The 25,373-nt window shown below is 40.1% G+C and overlaps 1 protein-coding gene across 3 annotated transcripts in view; it reads left to right on the forward strand.

The window, feature by feature from the left end:
- Nucleotides 1-25,373, forward strand: part of LOC127583065 (abl interactor 1-like) — a 33,958-nt gene that overhangs the window by 3,533 nt on the left and 5,052 nt on the right. Inside the window, exons 2-10 of one of the 3 annotated variants that reach the window (XM_052038789.1) lie at nucleotides 5,307-5,474; nucleotides 13,189-13,365; nucleotides 15,596-15,693; nucleotides 17,399-17,503; nucleotides 17,616-17,737; nucleotides 18,913-19,047; nucleotides 21,394-21,555; nucleotides 21,668-21,757; nucleotides 23,750-23,878. In XM_052038789.1, coding sequence (XP_051894749.1) covers nucleotides 5,307-5,474; nucleotides 13,189-13,365; nucleotides 15,596-15,693; nucleotides 17,399-17,503; nucleotides 17,616-17,737; nucleotides 18,913-19,047; nucleotides 21,394-21,555; nucleotides 21,668-21,757; nucleotides 23,750-23,878 — 1,186 coding nt within the window. The remainder of the gene's footprint in view (nucleotides 1-5,306; nucleotides 5,475-13,188; nucleotides 13,366-15,595; nucleotides 15,694-17,398; nucleotides 17,504-17,615; nucleotides 17,738-18,912; nucleotides 19,048-21,393; nucleotides 21,556-21,667; nucleotides 21,758-23,749; nucleotides 23,879-25,373) is intronic. The other 2 variants (XM_052038790.1, XM_052038791.1) reach the window with 2 other exon arrangements.

Below are 25,373 nucleotides of genomic sequence, written 5' to 3' on the forward strand. Positions count from 1 at the left end.
CATCACAGTTGAAAATTACTATCTGAAGATGCTGAGTTCAAATGTAGATGCTCTGAAAAGCAGTCACCAAGTCTGTGTTGAGTTTCCTCAATTTTGAGGAGACCAAATGAGCTGATTGCATTGAAATATCAAAATCACTGCAAATCCTTTCATTGTCAAACAGTCTTCAGTTGGGGATTGTGTTATGAAAGGATCAACTTGATATTGATGTGATTTAAGGTTATGTGTAGATGTCTGGGAGAGGTTAGGATACCTTATTTGTTTGCAATGATATGACTACTGTTTGTTAATTATTCAGCAGATTGAATCTGTATCCAGGCAGCTCAAATCATTGAAAATAAAATATTCTATTTTTGTACCTTCTTTGGTTTCTTGCTTTTGTAATTTATAATAGGGACCATGAAAGCAGCTTGCATCCCAAACCCAGAAAAGGAAAAAAATAAGTTATCAATAGCTAATGTAATTTTTAGGCTTTTGTACTGGTATCAAGTTCTATGTTCAATCAAAAACTCAATATCTTGAAATTTCTTTATGTAGGGAATTCTATGACGGAAATTAAAAACCAACCCAATGTGATATTTTGTGCCCCAGTATACAACACACACATGCACAGAGGTCAGTGTACATGCACTGTAACATGACATGCTTGTTCTGATATCATTTCACAAAACTGGACAACATGTACAGTATGAGCCCAGTGAAAGTCATGGGCCTTGAGCAATGATGCTTTGAGTCAAATTAATCCAATCCAGATGTTTGAGACCTGTTTTGACATGCTTTAAAGGGTCTGACCCTATCTCAGCCACTGCCTGGAGTTTAAAGCATTTATCATTTTCCAGGTACGTGCCTTCCTTAGGTTTTCATTGTTATTGACTGCCTTCATCTTTGCTTGTCACTGTTGATGTCCCCAGACATCCTAATTTGTCTCCCTATTACTCCTTCCACCAATTATCCTTGAACTAACTGTCGACCCACAATCATCTCCCTGAACCCCCATGATCATGTCAGAGCACCACCATGCCCAACAGATCATCTCCAAAGTCAAAGTCAGCAACTCTTCCCCCACTGCCATCATAAGGGGATTCTGTGACTCCATCAACTCCAGTGGGAACTTACTGTATGTCCCAGGGCACAAAGAGCTTAATGTCTGATTGCACACTTCAGTTAGACTTTTTTATAGATGAGACGAATGCAGCTCGATCTATGGGACCTACTGGGCAGCAATCTGTAGTTTAGTCATTGCCCTTTCAGTGGTGTACTTCATTGCAAAGTTATATATGAATAAAATGCTGCATTTTTGAAATGTGAAGTATGTTACACAACATCAAGTGTTAAGCTTGAGTGAGACCACAAGAATGAGGTTTAAGTGGCTTAGTTTGCACATCGCAAAATGCCAGTTCTGCAATATGCACCTTTCTTTACTTTTTATCTCGTTTTATTATACATTATGAGAATTACCGAGCATCTTTTTAATACTGTTTTGAAACAAGTTTGTTTTTGTTGGTAGAAGATGCCTTGTGGTGGCTTGTGTTATTTTACAGGGGAACAACTTGCCTTAACTATATCATTATTGATAGATAAATTATTCACTTTACATGCTTTGACTAATTGCTTAGCAGAAAATAATCCTGTTCTAAATGCTTCGATTGAATTTGAAAATGGAATCCTAAATTAAACACATTTGTGAGAATTGCATTGTTTCAGCAGGAACTTTAATAGAGTTGGAACACTGAACTGTTTAAAGGATTGGACTATCTTGTCATATTTTAATTAGTTCTTTCCTTTGTTACATTATGTAACCTGTCATCATATTGCCAAAAATTGTGGAAATGCATTAATTGTATAAGCCATTATAACAGCCATTATATGCAACTGTAAATTGAATAAATAAGTTGAGAATTGTTCTACTAGATTTGCTCCATTTACAGTGAGTTAATTGTTAATTTCTTGCATTGACTGGCAGGGAAATATTTAAATGTGTCAAGCTGATGCAAGAAATGTAAAAACAAAACAAACTAAGTTCAGTATTCTAAATTGATGCAATGTACCTTTCCCACATATTTAATGGCGGTGACTTAGGATAGTCAATAATTTGTCAAAATGAACAGATAAGTAATGAGGAATAAAAGAATTGTTTCTGAGCAGTTCCGTTACTTTTGGACACATGTTCCTCATCTTTTCCAACTTCTCAAAGTTTGTCCATTGCATTTCACCAATTAGATCTCCTCCTGCCTTTATGCAATGGAGTCATGATTCATTCAACACCAAAACAGGCCCTTCGGCCTGCTGAGTCTTCTCTGATCATTAAGCATCCATTTTTACACCGATCCTACTCTAACCCACTTTGTTCTCCCCACATTCTCATCCACACCCCCCTAGATTCTACCACTCATCTACACACTGGGGTAATTCATAGAGGTCAACCAACCAACACATCTTCCGGTTGTGTGAGGAAACTGGAACACCCCGAGGAAGTCCAGACCATCAGAGGGAGAATTTGCTAACTCCACACAGACAGCAGTGGAGGTCAGGATTGAACCCACACCACTGGACATGTGAGGGATCAGCTCCATGAGCTGCACCAATGGACCCACTTTTCCTGATTGAAGGATTGGATATCAAACATTGTGCAGATGCACTGCTTCCAAATGTTTGGGATTTCTGCAAGACAAGCCCCGGTGACTCACCCTCTTGCTTAAGTAACTACCACAACCAAATATTTTATCACCTTGTCCCCCCCATCAGCCCATTGTCCTTGCAGTCCAATTGGGCCCGCTGAATGACTTGAATTAAAACAGGAACTGACTGATTATGAATTCAAGTATTCTGTAGATGTACAAGAAGTTATAATGAAAGGAATTTTGTTCTGTTTAAGGAACCAGAGATTTTAACATTGTAGAGGAGGCCATTTGGCTCATCTTGGCCAACTGTAAATATGCTGATATTACAACACTAAGTAAAAATTTATCCTGCAAATCCTGCTCTTGTCCCATAAGCTCTCTGCTTCAAACATTTAATCCTATTTTCTCTTGAGAGAGAGAGAGACCTCTGTCTCAGTTATCACCCCCCGACATTCAATGGCATTGCCATCACTGAATCCCTCACTGTCAATACCCTGGGGGTTACCATCGACCCCAAAACTGAACTGGAGTTGCCATATACACAATATGGTTACTGGAGCAAGTCAGAGGCTAGGAATCTTGTGGTGAATAACTCACCTCTTAACTCCCCAAAGCCTGTCCACCATTCACAAGGCTCAAGTTAGGAGTGTGATGAAACACTCTCCACTTGCCTGGATGAGTGCAGCTTCAACAACACTCAAAAAACTCAACACCATATAGGACATAGCAGCCTGTTTGATAGGCATATCACTCACTCACTCCACCACTGACGCACAGTAGCAACAGTTTGTACTACTTACAGGATGCACTGCGACAACTCACCAAGACTCTTTAGACAGCACCTTCCAAACCCACCACCTTTACTAGCTTGAAGGATAAGGGCAGCAAAAGTATGGGACACCACCACCTGGAAGTTGCCCTCCAAGGCACACACCGTCCTGACCTGAAAATATATTGCCGTTTCTTCAACATTGCTGGGTTATAATCCTGGAACTCCCTCCCTAACAACATTGTGGGTATACCCACATGTCAAGGACTTCAGCAGTTCAAGAAGGCAGCTCATCACCACCTTCTCAAGGGCAATTAGGGATGGGCAATTAAATGCTGACTCAGCCTGCAAAGCCTATACCCCTTGAACAAATATATTAAAAAAATCTTGAAACAGAGGTGCATCAACTTCTCTTGCCTTTTTTCAGTAACAGGTTTAGACTGATGACAGCTGGCTCTGCAAGAGAAGGGAGTTGCTTGAATGAGAAAAGAGCCATATCTGTTGAGAGGATTAGGAGGAGGCACTAAGCTGGTTAAAAAAGAGGTAATGACAGGGGAGAAGATATAGAATTTGTTGTAACCAAAATTAGGGAATTAAAATCTAGATTGAATCAAGGATATGTACTTGCAAAAATAGGAAGTTGACTTTGGAACCTTTCTGGTTCTTGCCTGCCTTGTTGTGATTGTCTAATTGAAAAAGAGATGATTATTTCCTTTGATCCAATACTTCTAGGAAAATGTTAAAGTGGATTCACTGTCAAAAAATGGAGAACTAAGATAGTTATCTTGTTTAAACCACATTGTCCTCCATGTTAGACAGCCCTCAGATCATGAGGGTCGGATCAAGGGCAGAGCTCTGTCAATATTGCTTCCTACCCTTACTTGTGCTTTGAGCTCATTCTGCATATCATGGGAAATTGTTCCAATTAAAACAAAGTTTTGAACAGAATGCATTATGTTGAGCAGTAGAATGGAGCGATAATTGCATTTTCACATGTGGAAAAAGTAATGTTCCACGCTGTCTGCACAAATGAACTAATTAAGAGGGAAATATTGCTGCATTTTCTGTGTAATCTGCCCTACTAGCTCTATTTGGTATTGGTATTGATTTACTATTGTCACTTGTACCGAGGTACAGTGAAACACTCGTCTTGCATACTGTTCGTACAAATCAATTCATTACACAGTGCATTGAGGTAGTACAGAGTGCATTGAGGTAGTACAGGGTAAAAACAATAACAGAATACAAAGTGTCACAGCTACAGGGAAGTACATTGCAGGTAGACAATAAGGTGCAAGTTCAAACAAGGTAGATCATGAGGTCGGAGTCCATCTCATCGTATAAGGGAACCATTCGATAGTCTTATCACCATGGGATAGAAACTGTCCTTAAGTCTGGTGGTACGTGCCCTCAGGCTCCTATATCTTCTACCTGATGGGAGAGGAGAGAAGAGAGAATGACCCGGGTGGGTGGGGTCTTTGATTATGCTGGCTGCTTCACCAAGGCAGAGAGAGGTATAGACAGAGTCCATGGAGGGGAAGCTGGTTTCCATGATGTGCTGAGCTGTGTCCACAACTCTCTGCAGTTTCTTTTGGTCCTGGGCAGAGCAGTTGCCATACCAAGCTGTGATGCATCCAGATAGGATGCTTTCTACGGTGCATCAATACCACAACTTCAAACCACAGATACATACTGTAATAATAAGGCCTGAAGATGATTGTTTAATTTTAACATTTTCACAAACAAACAAATGACTTTATTCCATGATTTCTTCAGAAACTTTTTGATATATATAAGAATGGTGCACTACAGTATGTTGATATTTCTCAGCATCTGGAGTGGACATATTCACTTCATAACATCTGTCCTAAATATTTTTATAGGTGATGTCCTAAATGAATTTGTTTCTATTACAGGCTCAAGACAAGGCTAAAGCTCTTCAGGAGACCAAGGCCTATGCCACCCAATCTCTTGCAGGTGTGGTGTATCAAATCAATACACTGGCTGAGAAAGTGCTCAGACTACTTGACTTAGAGGCTTCTGAAATCTCCAAAATGGAATCTTCTATCAACTGCATATCTCAGGTGAAAATTAGTCTTCATTCGTTTGCCTTTCCTCTTTAGCTTTCTCTGTTCCAACACCCAGTTAACCATAGAACCATAGAACCATAGAACCATACAGCACAAAACAGGCCCTTCGGCCCACCGTGTCGTGCCGTCCATCAGACCACCCTCACACTACCTAACCCCTTCCTCCCGCATATCCCTCTATCTCACATTCCTCCATATGCCTATCCAACAAGCTCTTGAACCTGTTCAATGTATCTGCCTCCACCACCACCCCAGGCAGTGCATTCCATGCACCAACCACTCTCTGGGTGAAAAACCTCCCTCTGACATCTCCCCTGAACCTCCCACCCATAACCTTAAAGCCATGACCTCTCATCTTGAGCACTGGTGCCCTGGGAAGGAGGCGCTGACTGTCTACTCTATCTATTCCTCTCAATATTTTATATACCTCTATCATGTCTCCTCTCATCCTCCTCCTTTCCAGTGAATAAAGCCCTAGCACCTTAAGCCTCTCCTCATATTCAATACCCTCCAATCCAGGCAGCATCCTGGTAAATCTCCTCTGCACCCTCTCCAATGCCTCCACATCCTTCCTATAATGAGGCGACCAGAACTGAACACAGTACTCTAAATGTGGCCTAACTAGAGTTTTGTAAAGCTGCATCATAACCTCGCGGCTCTTAAACTCAATCCCGCGACTTATGAAAGCCAACATCCCATTGGCCTTCTTAACTGCTCTTTCCACCTGTGAGGCAACTTTCAACGAACTGTGAATATGAACCCCCAGATCCCTCTGCTCCTCCACACTGCCAAGTACCTTGCCGTTTACCCTGTACTCTGCCCTGGAGTTTGTCCTTCCAAAGTGTACCACCTCACACTTCTCCGGATTGAACTCCATCTGCCACTTGTCAGCCCAGCTCTGCATCCTATCAATATCCCTCTGTAAGCTCCGACAGCCCTCCACACTATCCACAACACCGCCTATCTTAGTGTCGTCTGCAAACTTACTAACCCAGCCCTCCACCCCCTCATCTAAGTCATCTATAAATATCACAAAAAGTAGAGGTCCCAGAACCGACCCCTGCAGGACACCACTAGTCACTGCCTTCCAATCCGAGGGCACTCCTTCCACCACAACCCTCTGCTTTCTACATGCGGGCCAATTCCTAATCCACACAGCCAAGCTTCCTTGGATCCCTTGGCCTCTGACCTTCTGAAGAAGCCTACCGTGAGGAACCTTATCAAATGCCTTACTAAAATCCATGTAAACCAGATCCACCACACTGCCCTCATCAATCTTCCTGGTCACCTCCTCAAAGAACTCTATCAGGCTTGTGAGGCAAGATCTTCCCTTCACAAAGCCATGCTGGCTGTCCCTAATCAGTCCATGATTTTCTAGGTGTTCATAAATCCTATCCCTTAGAATCCTTTCTAACAGCTTACCCACCACAGACGTGAGACTCACTGGTCTATAATTCCCTGGCCTATCCCTATTACCTTTTTTGAACAAGGGAAAGAAATGTATCATTTAATCAATATTATTCCTTCTTGTTACTCCTGTCAAAATGAGTTGCCTTGCACATATTTGGATTAAATCTCATCTGCCTAATGTCCACTTGTTCCACAGGCCTATCTATAAAGGAATCTACGTTTCACCTTTTATCAAATGGGCGGTTAGAAATATCGAGATAATAATTCTCAATGGGCACTTGGCTGTCATTTGAAAACTGAAAACCAAAAACTTGTTTTTTTTCCTCTCTCTATGGAAAGCGGGTGATGATGTGAAATTTGTTCCAATGCTAATTGATCATTGGGCCCTTGAGTAACTAACATTTTTCATTTCCATGGCAAACTTATAGAACTTCAGATCAAATCTCTAAAGTTCCGTAGAGTTCAACTTTGTTCTGTGGGTATAAAATTACAATAAAAACACACATACTCAAAATGTAACCTGGAGAATGATTGGTTTTGCGTGTGAATTGCTACTTTTGATACACTGTAAAGCCTTTCTTTTTCAATCTTCTTTGGATTTTGTGTTTTAAATTTGAAAGCTCTTTCCCTTTAATATTTACTCTTACCAACCATTGTCCTTAAGCTTCCCAATGGTGTGGCTTTCTGTCAAAGTAGTATTAAACCATTTACCAGATACTAATGAATCATGTACAAATGGGGAATTCTGTTCATATCATCGAAGAATCAAAGCAAATAATTAGTGTGTACTACAGAGGACAAGTTTCTACCCCATGGCCTTCTGAAGTTCCATTTCAGAAAAAATGTTGTAAGATAACATTTTCATTCAGCTGGTAAAAGATTACCTGCATTTCTTTTTCGCCTTCTATGGATTTCTATGGATGTCAGAAGCACTTCACAGACAATGAAGTACTTTCAAGAGTCCAAATGCAAAATGCTGCAGATGTTGGAAATCTAAACTAAAATACTGGAACTATTCTACATCTCAGGCAGTATTTGTGGAGAGACAAACAGGGTTAACTTTTCAGGTCAATGATCCTTCGTCAAAGGCTGTCAAGCTGAAACATTGGTTTTGTCTCTCTCTTCATCGATGCTGCCTGATCTGCTGAGTATTTCCAGCATTTTCCATTTTATTTTTGAAGTGTAATCACCATTGTAATAGATGCACGATACTGATTCCAAAGCAACCCCACATACTGAACCTAAACACAGTTCATTTGTGCACAATAATCTCTCACAAATAGCAGTGTGCTAAAGACCAGATAATCAGTTGATTAAAAAATAAATATTAGCTAAGACACCAGCAGGGATTCCTTTGAAATACTGTAAATCCATCAAAGACAAAAGACATCTCTTTCAAAAGATTAGTGTCTAGAGGATCACCGCTGATCAGTAGCAGCAAGAGACATAACAGCACATTGCACCCCACCTCTAAAATTCATGCTCAGAATTTTCAGGCAAACATTTCCAACAGAGCAACACTGTCTCACTGAAGTGATTGTCTCAAGTTTCTGGAGCAGAACTTCATCCCACAACCTTCCAGCTCAGAGGTGAAGTTGCTCCACCTTTAGGTCAAAAGTATAGTACTGTGAAATGGATATAATTAACCAAATTCATTTTCAGTGAGATGTGCACTGATGGGTGAGTTGTCATGCTTTTAAAGACAAAAATAAACAAATTTAGCACAAGGTTCTTCCAGTAGTCCTCAAACAGTTGAGAATACTCTGCTGTAACTAAGCACAAGATTCAGAACTCGTTCACGGATATCACAAAGGGGAGTGGTGTTAATAAAGTTTGTGGCACTGCCGGAGAGTAACAGCTTTGTGCACAAGACCCTTAAGTTTCCTTCCAAGTATACACAGCTTATTTAGGACAAAGGGTTGAAATCCTTTTCCCAGCTCAATCTCTTTAGTGGAAAAGAAACTGCCTCAGACTGTTGTGAATGCAGACTGAAAATCCGCTCATACCTCAGTTTTAGAAATGCAAAACGTCTCAGTTTCCACTGTTTATCACTGTTGTTTATTCCATTTACTCACAATTCATGAGGAAGATAAACTGGTGAGAGAAAATCTTATATATAACAGTTAATCTCCATCTGAAATCTTCTGATGTTTTAATAAATAAACCCTTGTGAAGATCTTCCCCTGGTGTGCTTTTGAGTCAGGGTGATTAGAGGGGGCACAGTTGTGCAGTCAGTAGAACTGCTGTCTCACAGCTCCTAGTTCAATCCTGACCTCCGGTGTTGTCTATGTGGAGTTTGCACATTCTCCCTATGACTGTGTTGGTTTCTTCCCACACCCCAAAAATGTGGGGGTTGGTAGGTTAATTGACAACTATGAGTTGTTCCTGGTGTGTCACTGGGTGGTGGAATCTTTTTGGAGTTGATGGGAATGTGAGGAGAATGAAATGGACTAGGGTAGGATTAGTGCAAGTATCAATGCTTAGATAGTCGGCCCAGACTCAGCGGGACACTGTGCTATATCTCTCCATATAGTATCAATGTTGTATTCTATGACAACATTATAATGCTCAAATCACACAGCAAGACTATCAGAAAGTGGATGGGAAAGAGTTAAGCTTTAGGATGCAGAAGCTTTAGTTTATATTTCCTTTTTTAGCAGTTATGTTATGTTGCAGCTTTATAAAACTCTGGTTAGGCTGCATCTGGAGTATTGCATTCATTTCTGGTCGCCCCAGTATAGAAAGGATGTGGGGGCTTTGCAGAGAGCGCAGAAGAGATTTACCAGGATGCTGCCTGGATTAGAGGGCATGTGTTATAGGAGAGGTTGGACAAACTTGGGTTGTTTTCTCTGGAATGGCAGAGGCTGAAGGGAGACCTGACTGAAGTTTATAAGATTGCGATAGGCATAGATAGAGAGCCAGTATCTTTTTCCTAGGGTTGAAATGTCTGATACTAGAGGGCATGCATTTAAGGTGAGGGGGGTAAGTTCAAAGGAGATGTACCAGGCAAGTTTTTTATACAGGTGCCTGCAATGTGCTGCCAGGGGAGGCAAATGTGCAGAGAATGGTGGGATATGGACATTGTGTAGGCAGAAAGGATTAGTTTAGTTGGGTGTTGTTCCTGTGCTGTACCGTTCTACGTTCTATGTTCTATGTTCTTTTAGGTGCTGAATATTTCCAGAAATTTCTTATTTTTTTAGGTTTGTAGTATTTACACTTCTAAACAGTTTATTACAGAAATTGCTGCACATTGTTGTAGTTATGCAACAGTTTAAACACTGAGCCTTGTGGTGCGTTTGCAAAAAAGATTGAAATCAAAGCATAGAGAATGATAAAAAGAAATGTGCAGTTTTATGTGTGTGTTTGTGTAGGTGTTAAAAGGTTGCAGTTCTTGGCTTTATTTCCTTTTTCTCAAAGCTGAAAAGGTCGATGGAAACCAAAAGGAAGACAAATATATTAGTGACTTGTACACAAGATTCAGTCCATAGCCAGGATGAATGGCAGCTGTTTACAGTAAGGCTCCAGTGTTGCTATTGCCAAAAGCACTGATGAAAGTCTTTCTGTCAGGTGGATGTAACAATCGCCTAAAGGGAAACTCCTGACTTATTGGTATCATAGCAACGTAATTGAAGCTGGGTACACCACAAGCAGTATTGCAACAAGGTAGTGGAGTATAGATTGCATTAAAATAACATTGGGCTCAATAATACTCTGATAGGTGCTTTCAACTTTCGGAGCTGTTCACTACAATGAACAAGTTGCAAATGTGCTGGAAATCAGGTGTTGGTGCATCTGACCTCCTGTTCTATTACTGAGTGCTGGGCAGCTCAGGAACATCCAGAACTGAGGAACTGGAGGCACTTTGCACCCGGCCCCTTAGCTTAGTGCCATCCATTGACTCCTGGGTATCCATAGCTTATGACCACTAAATGCAGAGGAGGGAAATTCAGGTTGAAGGCCTTCAGTACAAACAGCAGGTGAAATTGTTCCAGATTGTGCCCAATGTCAATGGCTGAGAATGGGATGTGAACTTCTATCATCACCAATTTCCCTTCCACAAGACAACATGAGAAACATCAACTCAGCAACTTGTACATACTATCATGGGCCCTCTTGCAATGCTGCTTTATTGCATGTTTTTAAGCACACCATAATTTCTTTAATAAAGAGCCACTACCTGTCTGGACCGCAGAGATGAACTGTGGAATGCGTTAGAGCTCAGAGGCAGGATGAGATGGATGAAATCACCTCCCGCTCCACTGCTGGACTCAGTGCCGAATCCAGTGGCGATTCCTGATTGCACTCTGAGGGGCCAAATGCATTTAGTATCAGGTCCTTTAAATTTATACCAGCCATGCTGATATACTTAGCCAAGCCCCATTCGTTTGAATAGAATCACCTACTTTGATTTAAAACGTAAGTGAACTTAAAGTGGCTTGTTTTTTCCCCATTTTTAAATTCGTATTAATACTTTTATATTAATTTACATGAGATTAAACTGCTCCCAAATATGTATACTGAAGAATAATGTAGAGAGTTGTGGACACAGCTCAGCACATCACAGAAACCAGCCTCCTGGATTCCTCTACACTTCTCACTGCCTCGGTAAAGCAGCCAACATAATCAAAGACCTCCACCCACCCCGGACATTCTCTCTTCTCCCCCCTCGCATTGGGCAGAAGGTACAAAAGCCTAAAAGCATGTACCCACCAGGCTCAAGGACAGCTTCTATCCGGCTGTTATAAGACTATTGAACAGCACCCTAGTACGATAAGATGGACTCTTGAGCTCACAATCTATCTAGTTATGGCCTTGCACCTTATTGTCTGCCTGCACTGCACTTTCTCTGTAACTGTAACACTTTATTCTGCATTCTGTTATTGTTTTCCCTTGCACTACCTTAATGCACTGTTGTAATGAAATGATCTGTATGGATGGCCTGTTTATCACCTGTACCTTCAGTACATGTGACAATAATAAACCAATTTACCAATTAAAAAAAATATTTCAACCACTTTTCAATGAGATTTAGAGACAACTTCTTTAAAACAAATCAGTGGTTCATTGTGAAGGTCGACAATTGACAGCTAAGAGACAAACTTTAAAATGCTTTATTGATTGTGATGAAAAGCTTTGGTTATAAACACCTCACAAAGGCATCAATCAAATAATGAAAGTATAAAATGATATGATCCAATAAATGCAGATTTAGAAATTGCACGGTGCAATATGTCCCATCTGATGCAACTTCAGTTTTAAAATAAAAGATAATTATTAGGGGAAACCACAGACTAATTGTGAATTCTGGGAACACTTGAAGTTTTCTTTCCAAGTTCTACATGCATCTATTGCATTGATGCATGGAGAAATGCAGACATGCATTGCAATGTGTAATAGACTTCTGGACACTATATGCCTGATTTTGGTCCATTTCAGGACGAGCACCAGATACCACCCCTATGCCGCATGTGTAGCCCGTTTTATTATTGCTTGAAAGGATGCTGCCAGAGTAGGCCATATGGGATCTGGAGCAGTGGATTCAAATTCATGTAAAATAATTACCCTTCATGATGGCTCTCACTTGGAATCTCAACTCGCATCCTACCTTACCCTGCCTGTTCATGATCAACACCTCCCCAAGTCCACACTCACCTCATTCGACCCAATCGCGACTCAAAGTGACCCACCCAGCAACCTGATAGCAGTCCCACTATCGAATCTCTTTTCCCAGTAACTCTCCGCACGACACCCTGCAATCAATGAGTCAGACCCATGACCCACCTCTTTCCTTTCTGCCCTTTACAATGGTGGAGCATGCATGAAAATGTCCTTTCATCACATCGCTGGTGTGCAAGTTGTACTGTAGTGCAAGAGAGCGTGGGTCTCGTGCACCATAGAATTTTACGGCATTCGACCGTGAAACATATTGCTGGCTCGCTGTGCACCACTGATTAAATATGCTTTTTCATTTGCCAAACAACTTCAAGGTCATGGGGACTGTAGCAGTATTTTAGGATAGAATTTGCTTGTTTTCTTGTTAATCACAGAATCAACAAATTGCTCCATACAAATGAAGTTCTTTTGGTCCTTCAAACTGATTTCCTACCAATCAATGTTATATTTGATAGCTCCTTGTAATTTTTGAGGCCCTGCTGATGACATAATGATGTAACACAGGCTTTCTAGGTTCCAGGGATCCTGCATATTTGAAATTATGTTTTACATTGTGTATTAAAGATAAGGCATTTAATACCTTGCTAAACAATTACCTTAACTTTTTTCTATCTAATGTACCTAGAGGGTGGAAATGCACAAGGAAAAGGTAGCTCGTCGAGAGATTGGAACATTTACTATTATTAAGACCACACCAAAGATCAACAAAATTATACCTCCTTCAAATCCTACACAACGTGAAAAGTACACCAGGAAACCTATTGTTTACACAGTTCTAGATGACATTGGTCATGGGGTCAAGGTAAGAACATTGATTCAGCTTAATGTATAAGTAAACATCTGCTTGAATTTTTAGGTGAGTTAATGCAGGCCATGAACATTTATAGCAAGATTTTGATATATATATTACCACCCAAAGCAAAATGTAGACAAATATCTAGCTTAGAATTTATAGCTGAGATAAAAGTCTGTTCCTGTTAATTCAGTCAATTCTTCCATAAGTAGGACGTTTATTATCCAATAACTTGAATCAAGCATGGTAAATGAAAGAGCAAAGTGAAAATTGATTGCTTAAAAACAGAATTATCAGAAAAGTATTGTGATGCAACTTTAAATTAAGACAGTCAATGAAACAGAAAGCAAGCCATGGAGCATTTATGAGAAAATTAAACACCCTGAGCTCATTTTTGCTTAGCTATTTCATTGCTAAAATCATATACGGGCATGTGAAGAATGTGATTATTTTACTGCAGCAAATAGTAATCAGCAAAATCTCCCTCTGTCCATACTGGTGATTTTATGTAACCTAATATTTGTGGGGCCTCCATAGTTATGCATAGCACATGATCGAAAGATATGCCTGATTTGCTTGTTCAATGACTGCGTTCTCTAAATTTTAATATAAATAGCAGACAATAAAGGAAGTGCAAGTTCATACTGAACTGCCGGGAATTGAACCCTGATCACTGGCGCTGTAATAGCATTATGCTAACCCCTATGCTACCGTGCCGCCCAAAGTGCAGGTCCAAAACATTAGGGTCCATGGAATCTAGGGCAAGATGGCAAATTGGATCTAAAATTGGCTTGATAATAAGAGACAAAAGGTGATGCTGGAGGGTTGTTTTAGGGTTTGAGTCCTGTGACAAGTGGTGTTCCACAGGGATCGGTGCTGGGACCCTTGCTGTTTTTAATATACATGAATGATTTGGATGTGGATGTAGGAGGCATGATCAGTAAGTTCACAGATGATACAAAGATTGGTGGAGTTGCTGACAGTGTGGAGGTCGGTCTTAGGCTACAGGATGATATTCATGTGTTGATGAAATGAGATGAGAAATGGTTAATGGAGTTTAATCCTGATAAATGGGTGATGTATTTTGGGAGTACGAATGAGGCTAGGACGGACACCGTCCTAGGGAAGGTCCTAGGGAGTATTGAGGAACAGAAGGACTTTGGCATGTAAGTCCAAAGATCCTTGAAGGTGGCTATGCAGGTAGATAATATAGTTAAGTAAGCTCATGAGGTACTGGCATTCATTAGTTGGGGCACTGAATACAAAAGCAGGGAGGTTATGCTCCAACTTTATAAAACATTGGTCAGACCTCAACTGGAGTACTGCATGTAGTTCTGGTCACCACAATATAGGGAGGATGTGATAGCACTGGAGAAGGTGCAGAAGAAATTCACCAGGTTGTTGCCTGGGATGGAGTATTTCAGCTATGAGGAGAGATTGGAAAGTCTGGGTCTGTTTTCCCTGGAGCGGAGAAGATTAAGATGAGACATGATTGAGGTATATAAAGTGATGAGGGGTATAGATAGGGTAGACTGCAGGAAGCTTTTCCCCATTTCAGAGTCAGATAAAACTAGAGGATATAGAGTTTGGGTAAGGGTAAGAGAATCAGAGGGGATCTGAGGGGGACCTTTTTCACCCAGAGTGTAGTGAGTACCTGGAAAGTGGTGGAAGCAGAGACACTGACAGTGCTTAAGAAGTGTCTAGATGAGCGCTTAAGTTGCCTTAGTATGGAAGGTTACAGGCCAAGTGCTGGAAGATGGGATGAATATGGATGGGTGCCCACACTGGTCAGCATGGATGTGGTGGGCCGAATGGCCTGTTCCATGCTGTATGACTCGATGACTAAACGGTGATTATGAGCACGACCTTAACAACCCCTCTAATAAGATCAGGTTAATTTTTCCAGAATGATGAAATGTGAAGGAAAACTCCATATAAATTATGGGCATGAAATGAATCTTAATCACTTACATCAGTGTCGTTACCAGGCCTAAATAACAGGGGCAATTACCTAGCCACTGGGAGTCTGGCTGGGAATGCTGTCACATTGTGTTGCCTTTCAAATAATACTTTGATTTGATATTATAATTTATAGAAGCACCATTACACAGAAACTTAATCTAGAAGAGCACAGAGGCATCACTTTCACTTATTTATTAAAAAGCAGCTGGAGAGTCTTCCTTAGTTGGAAATCCTTCCTCTAAGTTATGTATTTTACTTTCATTTTGTTTTTTTTTAGGAAAGTAGTAACAATTCCAGACTGGGAACTCTAGCACGCAAGAATAGACAAGGAAGTATACCAACGTGTCCAACTGCACCTTCTCAAGGAACTATTGGGTAAGTGTGAGTTATATTCCAGGATACTTGTTGACATTTGGGAGAGTTAAACTTAGGAAGAAACCCACTTTCTGCATGGTTTCCCCTATTTCATGGAATCCTCTTATTAACTGGGGAGCATGTGTTCATACAATGGATTCAATGACCTAAAGCATTGAATGAAGCAGCTGTAGAAGGGACCTCTTCCAGGATACTTGTAGACTTCTCACCTCTGCCACCCTGCTCTATGTAGGATTGTTGGTGGTGCAGTGGGAAAGGTTGAAAATCAATTGGTTTTATTAGTGATAACTCAATCATCATCTAAACACAACATGGCACTGAATGGGCAGATGGCTTAACTCTGTTATGGAACGACAAAGTTTGCGTGCTGGCTTCAGAGGCAAGTAATACATGCAGGCAATAGATGTATTCCTCCATCATTGGTATTCTGCTGCTGAACTTTTGTCCAGAGTAGTGGAATGTGTGTACACCTATACTTCTGTGTTCAAACCCCTGAAGTGGAAGTTGATCCAATAATAAAAAATGGCAAATGTACCACAAAGTTTATTCTTGGAATGTTGCAGAGATTTGCCAGAATTATACAGGGATGGAACTTCAGATATGTGCAGGAAGGGGAAGCTGATACTAGTTTCCTCAGAAAAGATGTTAACAGGATATTTACTCGAGATATTTACTAGAAATGTATGATGGTTTCAGTGGAATAAATGTCAGAAAATGTTTCCATTCATGGGGGTCATAAAACAGATGACACTCATTTAAGGTAACACAAACGAGATGCTGGAGGAACTCGGGGTCAGACAGCATCTGTGAAGGGAATTGGAAAATCAACGATTCAGGTCGAGACCCTTCAGTTGGCGCTTTCATCAATCTAGATGAAGGGTCTTGACCTGAAGCATTGACTGTCTATTTTCCTTCACAGATGCTGCCTGAGTTCCTCCAGCATCTTGTTTGTGGCTGCAGTGTCTCACACATTTAAGGTAACTGGCCAAAGATCCAGAGATGTGGAGAATTTTCTTTAATGCAGTGAATTGTTATGATCTGGATTACACTGTCAAAAGAAATGGATGCAAATCCAATAGCAACTTCCAAAAGATAATTGGTTGTAAATGAAAAAATTGCAGTTATTAAGAAAAATGGTTGACTACCTGGGTAGTTTTTTAAAGACTAAGTGTAGGTTTGGACTCTTTCTTTCCTGTATTAATTGATGATTCAATGAGTCTATGAACTAGAATAGACTAGAGTCTTCTTTTGACTAAAAGTAGCCATGCCAGTATTGATGAGAAAGTCTTTCTTTAACTTTTTATCTCGTGTGCTCACCAACATAACCAATAATCAGTGAAGGTTAAGCAATTTCACACAGCAGGAGGAGTAACCACTCCTCTGCACCTTACCAGTTTACATATTCATATGAAGCAAAAGTCCCTCTAATATGCTTCAAGATACACTTGGCAGAGCAAGTTTCTTTCACCTCCAACTCACTCTGTATGCTCTCAGGATGAGACCTTCAGTTTGATGTAGTAAGCTCATGCCTACGAGGTACCAATTTGAAGCTGTCCAAATCTATTCAACCAACAAAGAGGAAAAATTGTTACCATTATCAGTCCAAGCTGCTTTTAAATTTTGATCACCCACTGCACTGTTGCATTCTTAATCTCCAGTTACTATGTTCTACACTTACAAGTCTTCCTGCCTCTGCCATTTTCAGAAGACGTGGTAAGGTCCCTGCAGCTGTTCAGCCTCCTGTTGCTCCAAGTGCATACAGCAGCCTCGTGACTTGTTCCCCACTTACAGACGAGCCTCAGATGCTTAGGTAAGCATAGTCAGAGCAATTATAAAACTTGGGGAGTTTTAAAATGAAATTGGAAATCCTCATGGTTATATTTCTCCCTTCTGCTTTGCTCTTTCCTACTTTCGGGAAGCAGTGATCCTGGTAGAAATAGAAGCAGCTCCAGAGGCAGTGAGGTGGCGGTACCTCCACCCCCACCAGCACCACCAGCACCACCAGCCCCACCTGCCCCACCTGCCCCAGCAACATATGAACCAGGTCAGTGTTTGTGCATGTGTAAACTTTTGAATCATTGGAAGTGAATTTATTACATTGGTCTGCAATAAATTAAACAATCTGTAATTTGTACTTTAGCTTCAAAATTACCACCTGCTGTTCTAAAAATGTACATATTTACTTTTAGTATGACATTAATTTAAAAATATTTACATCAACAAAGCTGAATTTTAAGGCATTCTAGTGGAACTCTGACTGCATATGTAATTATTGGTTCTGGGAAGTACGTAGGAATTTAAATTCGTCAGCTTTTTGAGGGTTCAAAAGCTATTGATCATGATTAAACATGAAGAACAAGGGAATCAAGTCAGATAAGTTGTGCACCAAAGAAACAAGTTAGTAAGAGATGTGATTGAAAGAAATGACATGAAGGGTTCCAGTGATAACTAGGTGTCCCTGGAGAGAAAGAAAAAGAGTTGATGGATATGAAGAATATACAGGAGTAATGAGGTGGAATTCATTGAAATAGGAACAAGTATGTCAAAATGCACATTTACTTAAAAAAAGTTTCAAATTGGATTTAATGTGGATTAAGTCATTTTCTAAAGTTTAACCCTACTTTATCAATATGACGTACTTAATTTGTAAAACCAATCCAGCATACAGGAGTAGCTTTTACAACTATTCATTTTAATTTTAACCGATCAATTTTTTTAAAAAATGAACTGTAAAAGCAAGTGCCATTGAACAGAGCCCCCATGTGGATTGTACAGTCTTATACCCTAAAATGAAACTGTAGGATATTATTGTGAAAACATTTCATGTGCTTATTTAAAACTTATGGCTCTGCTAACTTGAGCTTGAATCAGGTTCAGATAGTGGGAGGAATTTCGATGTAGTATCACCAATGGATGGAAAATTACATGACACATGTAACTGGCAAAGTATGTGATAGCTCCTGCTTAATATCAAATGGTAAAATAACAAGTTTAATTGCCAAAATAGCACTGAGAGGATTTAAAGTCACCATGTTCTGTGTTTAATTTTGCTATAAGTATCCCATGATGTCAAGGCTCTTCTTTGCTTAAGATCCGAATTCTGATGCCATAGAATGTAATTAAGTGTTACTAGAGAATGTTTTTGTCTTTGATTAACACAAGACTAAATTGATCAAGCTGGCACAGAATGAGATTAATTGTAGTTATTATGATTCAAAGATGGAGTTGGCTTCCAGGATGAACCAGGCTTGTTCTCAATGGGACTGCCCCCTCCTCCTGTTCCTCCACCAGAGGTTTCCAGTGAGGTCTGTCTCCCTCATCCTCCCCCCTTAATGTCTGATGCTCCTTCATCAGGTAAGGAACCTCCTGGCTTACTTTATATTCCCTCATTTAAAGAAATGTCATTTTAATTAATGTGAGAAAATGTTTAAAATTTTATTTTAATAGTTTAAATTTCATCAGCCAAGAAATTGAATATAATTGGATTCTGCAATGGATTCTACATGCTTCTCTGTGTTAGAAAACCGGGACAAGACTTTCAAACAGTCAACCAGATGTTAAACTGATGTTTGGTTTGTCCACCCATTACTTGAACCACCCCATATATATTTGCCTTGATTTCTCATGGTCAAGCACTTTCTATGTTGCATAGAGGATTTTTACATTATGTGGCAAGTTAAAAATCCAGCAAATGGTCACTGCAGATGAAACAAATAACCTTTTTATACCTTGACTTTTTCCTGATCCTCTCTCTCTCTCTCTCTATATGTCTCCTTGTGTTTTTCTGTGTCCCTCTGTTAAGAGGCAGCTTCCACCATCTCCTGCATCCCAAAATTGAGCAGTGAGAGTATATTAACAATTCCCTGTCAGTCTCCTTTGTATGACATTAATAGTATTGTTCTTGGTTATCCAGACTGTCAATCCACTCATTGATCTGCTGAGATGTCTTTTTCTTTTTGCAATATTTTTATTAAATCCATGAAAAAAATACAGAGCACATGCATCAAGAAAGAGAGTAAAAATACTACCGAATACATTGTGTTAAATCGTATTTAGGATTACAATACTCTAAATCAATAATCAGATAAAGTAGTTAGTTAATAAAGGAAGAAAAAATTGAAATATTTTATTACAAAAAAAAAAATCTACCCCCACTACCAAAACCTGAAGCTGTTAGATAGAAGAAACAACAAGGAAAAACCTTAAAAAATGTAACAGTGTCAGCCAATATCTGCGTTTTAGTCCCCAAATCAGAGATTTTGAAAATAATTCAAAAAGGGTCCCCACAGGGTTTGAAAGTCTAGGTTAGATTCAAAAACTGAACAGCAAATCTTCTCTAGATTCAAGTATGACATAACATCCCGTAACCATTGAACATGCGTAGGCGGAGTAGCTTCCTTCCATTTAAGCAATACTGCTTTCCTGGCTATAAGAGAAATAAAAGCCAGAATATGTAAATCAGAAGGCTTCAAAGTTATATCTTTTTCTCCAACAATTGCAAATAGTGCAGTCAAAGGATTAAGTTTAAAATTTATTTTAAAATGTACAGAAAAAGTATGAAAGATCTCTGTCCAATATTTTTTAAGACTCTGACACGTCCAAAACATGTGAATTAAGGAAGCCACTCCTTTGTTTGATCTGCTGAGACGTCAAGTGGAGAAATAAGCCATCTCCTGAAGTATATCTTACTGGGCAGGCTGATGTGATGTATTCCATGGTTTGGGACTTATGGTCACAATTAGACTTTGGGGTCATCTTGTATTTTCCACTTGTGGAGCAGGTGGCCATATCATCCATTGGCTGAATGGATTCTGATGACTGTCCTGGGGGGGGGGGGGGGAATCGGATGTGAAAGCCAGGAACCTCTGTTGTGGGGTCAGTGATGAGATATATGTCAGTCATAGATTAGAACACATGGAAAACCATTTATTCCAAAGCAAATGCAGTCTATTGGAAAATAGGGTAATCTAAGTCTGCACCCAACATTGACTGCAGCAAATAAACGTCATGCTCAAAATGACAGAAACAATTCCAGATAAAACCAAAGGAATTTTTCTAACAAATTACATTGAGTGAAAGATAGTTATATCATCAAGTCAATCCCAGTCACATACAGAAGGCATGATTGATGGAGTAATTACCCGGTCACGTCCAAGCTGATCAGAAATTCTCAAGACACCGGAGTGACCATGAGTTAGTGAAACTTGCCAAGTAAGTATACAGAGAATGGAGTGCCAGCTCTGAGGTATCTCCACGCCCCATACAAAACAGAGCTGAAAACACAAAAATTATGAAGGATAGATAAAAGCAGTGAACTAACAAGCAATTGCATTATTGCGGCACGGTAGCATAGCGGTTAGCCCGACGCCATTACAGCGCCAGCGATCGGGGTTCGATTCCCGTCGCTGTCTGTAAGGAGTTTGTACGTTCTCCCGTGTCTGCATGGGTTTCCACTGGGTGCTCCGGTTTCCTCCCACATGCTAAAGACGTACGGGTAGGTTAATTTGGGGTTTAAAATGGGCGGCGCGGACTCGTTGGGCCGGAAGGGCCTGTTACCACGCTGTAAATAAAATTTCAAATTTTAATTTTAAGAATGCTGTGTTAGAGTGCTATAAAGCCAATGGAAAACATCGTAATTCTTTTTTGTGGATGGCACATGTTGATGGATTTATATCCTGTCCTTCTGTCTCTGTGATGCAGCTAATTCTGCTTCAGCCTGTCAGCACCATCTTATGTGGCAGGGCCCTCGACAGGGCTGTAGTGCAACAGCTTCTGCAAGCCTCAGGTGCAGGCACTCTGCAAGCTCCCTTTCTATACGGTATCCATTTGTAAATGGTACACCTCTCTCCTCCCCACTCTCAAGTAAGATTTCTTCAGCTATGTGAATTTTAGAATTCTACTTTGTGCAATTTAACCTGATTCATTTGCTCTAGTGACTTACAAGGGCTTTTATATATCTCTACCACTCCCTTAGTCTGCTCCCCAGAACCTGCCCTTTCCCCTTTATTGCAGTCTATTCCACAGATCCCTCTGACTGGCTTTGTTGCTCGCTTTCAGGAGAATAGTAAGTTTCTGCCTTCTTTGCTTGCATTCCTCTTGACTAGGTTTGAATTCCAAACACATTTGTAAAATTGCCATTTGTCACTATAAACACAATAATTAAATAAATGTGAATAAAAAGGTAGTATCAGTAAAGGTAGACGTTAACCTTCTAGTTATATTTGGTTCACTAATGTATTGGGAAAGAGAGCTGCCACCCTTACATTGGCTGGCCTATTTGTTGACAACTCTTAAATGTCCCTGATATGACTCAGTACATTCAAGGGCTAATTAAGAAGAACAATAAATATTGGCTTGCCAGTGACATCCACATCCTGTGAATGAATTAAAAAAAGTACATCACATTAGCAATGTCAGAAGGGCCAAATACATTAATGGTTTTATAAGTTAATTTAGTTGTTTGTGAATAAGCATGTTAAAAGGTCACCATGCCCAGGGCATTAGTTATTGGATCAAGAGTATTCAATTCAACCCAAATTTCAGCTGGTAGAGGCAGAGGAATTATTCAGCTCTTCATCTTTTGAATTCAGAGGCAGAGCAGTAAAAGCAATGTGTGATCCACAGTGAAACTGACTTTACACATTTATGTTAGGATGAAGTTTTCTTCCTTCAGAAGAAATTTAAATAGGATTTTGATGTTATATTTTGTTGGAGTGGATCTTGCTGGCTAGTGCCAAGGGTTCTGAATGGACCTGCCAGCAGTTTTCTATTTAACCACAGCCATTGAATCTTGGACTTCCAGCTATGGATTACCAAAAGGTACAACTCCTGGACTTACTAATGGATTTATCAGTTTGCTCTGCTGCTGGAGAGAGTCCAGAGGTGGAGCTGAGCCTTACTTCCATTCCCCAGCATTGTGCCAAAGGATTACCTCTGGGGCCCAGAGCCAGATTAGATTTCAATGGGATTGCAGAAAAATAGGTTAGGAGGTAGAGAAGAAGATAGATTAGCTACATAAGTTATTTCACTTCACATCCATGCTTTTTTATAAATGTTAGTTATTAATAATTATTATAATTATTTTTGTGATACTTTAGTTTCTGAATTACTTCACTATTAATAGCTTTTACACATCTCAGTTACATTTAGAAACTATTAAAATATGGTCACGGATCTTACATTTGGCAAAGCTGGGGTGGGGGCTATGCTGGCTATCAAAGCTTTCAATGACCTTTCTGGAGCGAGGCATCCTTGGTCCATCAGGAGATGGCCTGCTGCCATCCAGGTCATGGCACTGGAATCTGGGATACTTTGAAATAGTGAGATTGGCACTCTGCATTCAACCAGGTAAGTATGGCCATGGGAGTAATGTGAGTGGTGATTCCGGGCAGAAGCATTGGGTCAGCAACTTCTGAACCATTGTTTATAAACGATTCATTGAGACCCCACTTAGTGGGTGTAAAGCTTGTGAGAAAGGAGCCACAAAAATAAAACCATCCCTGAGTGTTCTTCAATGGAAATGAACAAATGGAATTGCACAAATTAATGCATTTCAGTAAATGAGTTTCATGCTGTTCTAATAGTAAACGTAAAAAACTCAGCTCATTCAGCTCTCTTTTTAAAACCACATTTTTTTCTTACCAATGTAAAATTCTTTGAATATATATTTCTCTAAAGTTGCACATGAACTACCAAGTAATAAAGATACAATCAGCATGACTGTTAAATATAAAAGGTGCAGACAACTGCAGGCTTTCCTCCAGATCACACACCATTCTGACTTAGAAACCTATTACCCTTCATCATTGGTGGGTCTCATAGAAGCAGAGGAAGTAGCTGCAGGAGTTGGCCATTCGACCCTTAAGGCCTTCTCCACCATTCATCTTGATCATGGCTGAGGATTAGGGGTACAATTGCACCTCAGAGAATTAGAACCTTGCTGTTAATTACTCTGTTTTCTATGATTTGGTTTAATTGCTGTAAGAACGACCCTCAGCAATGTTTAAGCTTATTCCATCAATTATTCTATGTTCTGATTTTGATCCTTTGCTTTCAGTCACTGAATATCCACCCCCACCACCTCCTCCTGACTACATGCTTGACTTTGATGAATGTCCACCCCCACCTCCTCCGATAGACTACTTAGATGACCATCACTTGATACCCACCAACTACATCGAGAAAGGTATTGCTGGGCCTTTGTTTCGTTTTTTTTGACATTCATTTTCTTCTAAATGCTAAAATTATTTTACATGCCAATTGTAAAGGGTCTGTATTTATAAAGGCAATGAATAATTTGCAAGGTTGATCTAGAGTTTCACTTAACCATTGGAAAACAAGTAATAGTTAATTGATACACAAGAAATTCTGCAGATGCTGGAATCTGGAGCAAGACACAAAAAGTGCTGGAGGAACACAGCAGGTCAGGCAGCATCCATGGAGGGAAATAAACAGTCGTGACCCTTCATTAGGACTGGAAAGGAAGAGGGCAGAAGCCAGAATAAGAAGGTGGTGGGAGGGGGAGGAGCACATGCTGGGAGGTGATAGGTAAGTCAGATGATATGTGAGTCCAGGTGAGGGGGGAAGGTAGGTGGCTGGGAAGGGGGAGAAGATGTAATAAGCTGAGAGGTGATAAGTAGAAGAGGCAAAGGGTCTGAATTCATCTTGATCATGGCTGAGGATTAGGGGTACAATTCTGACTTAGAAACCTATTACCCTTCATCATTGGTGGGTCTCACAGAATCATAGAAGCAGAGGAAGTAGCTGCAGGAGTTGGCCATTTGGCCCTTAAGGCCTTCTCCGCCATTCATCTTGATCATGGCTGAGGATTAGGGGTACAATTGCACAGTAGAGACTTAGAATCTTGCTGTTTATTACTATGATTTGGTTTAATTGTTGTAAGAACGGCCTTCAGCAATGTTTAAGTTTACCATTAATTATTCCATGTTCGTATTTTCTCTGCTTTCAGTCACTGAATATCCACCCCCACCATCTTTCTGTTTCTTTTATATTCACCTTTCCATTAGTATAAACTGTAGTCTTTCAGCAGTAATGTGAGTTGAAAATGTTAATGAGGGCTAGGTAAAAAACTTTAAATGTTATTGGTTTGAAGGTCACTGTCAGGTGAAGCCATACAGAATGCATATGGAATTGGTAGCGTTGACTTAAAATGCTTCACTGGACTATCTGTTGCCTTCACTTCTTTTTAACCTTATTTTCTGTCCTTCCATCTTACCCCCACCCCACTCCCCCACCCCACTCCTTCACATTCCCGGTCCCTTAAACATTATGTTCCTCTATTTTTCATTGGGAGTCTTTGAAATTTACATCAATTTAGCTTCTTCCCAGAAAATGTTTTTGATTTCAGTTTATGTTTTCCCTTTAGCTATGGTACACTTGTGCTTATCCTTGCCTGAATCTGCCTTGTAAATTTAAAGTTGGTTTTAAAAGCTTTCTCCTATCTATTTTGCCTGCCTGATTGATATGATTATGCTAATAACATACCTTTCTCTGCCATGACGTAATCCATTAGAATGCAAAGGCAAACTAGTTTCAGGCAAAACAATGTCAAAAACAAAGTCTGTGTTAGTGGTTCTTGTGAAGGTATTCTTGTGCAGATATTTCTGCTTCACGTTACTCTGGTTGGGGTTCTTTGAGTCAGTACTTTGTGTCAAGCAACA

This window comes from Pristis pectinata, chromosome 25 (genome assembly GCF_009764475.1).
Source record: "Pristis pectinata isolate sPriPec2 chromosome 25, sPriPec2.1.pri, whole genome shotgun sequence".
NCBI classification, from domain to species: domain Eukaryota; kingdom Metazoa; phylum Chordata; class Chondrichthyes; order Rhinopristiformes; family Pristidae; genus Pristis; species Pristis pectinata.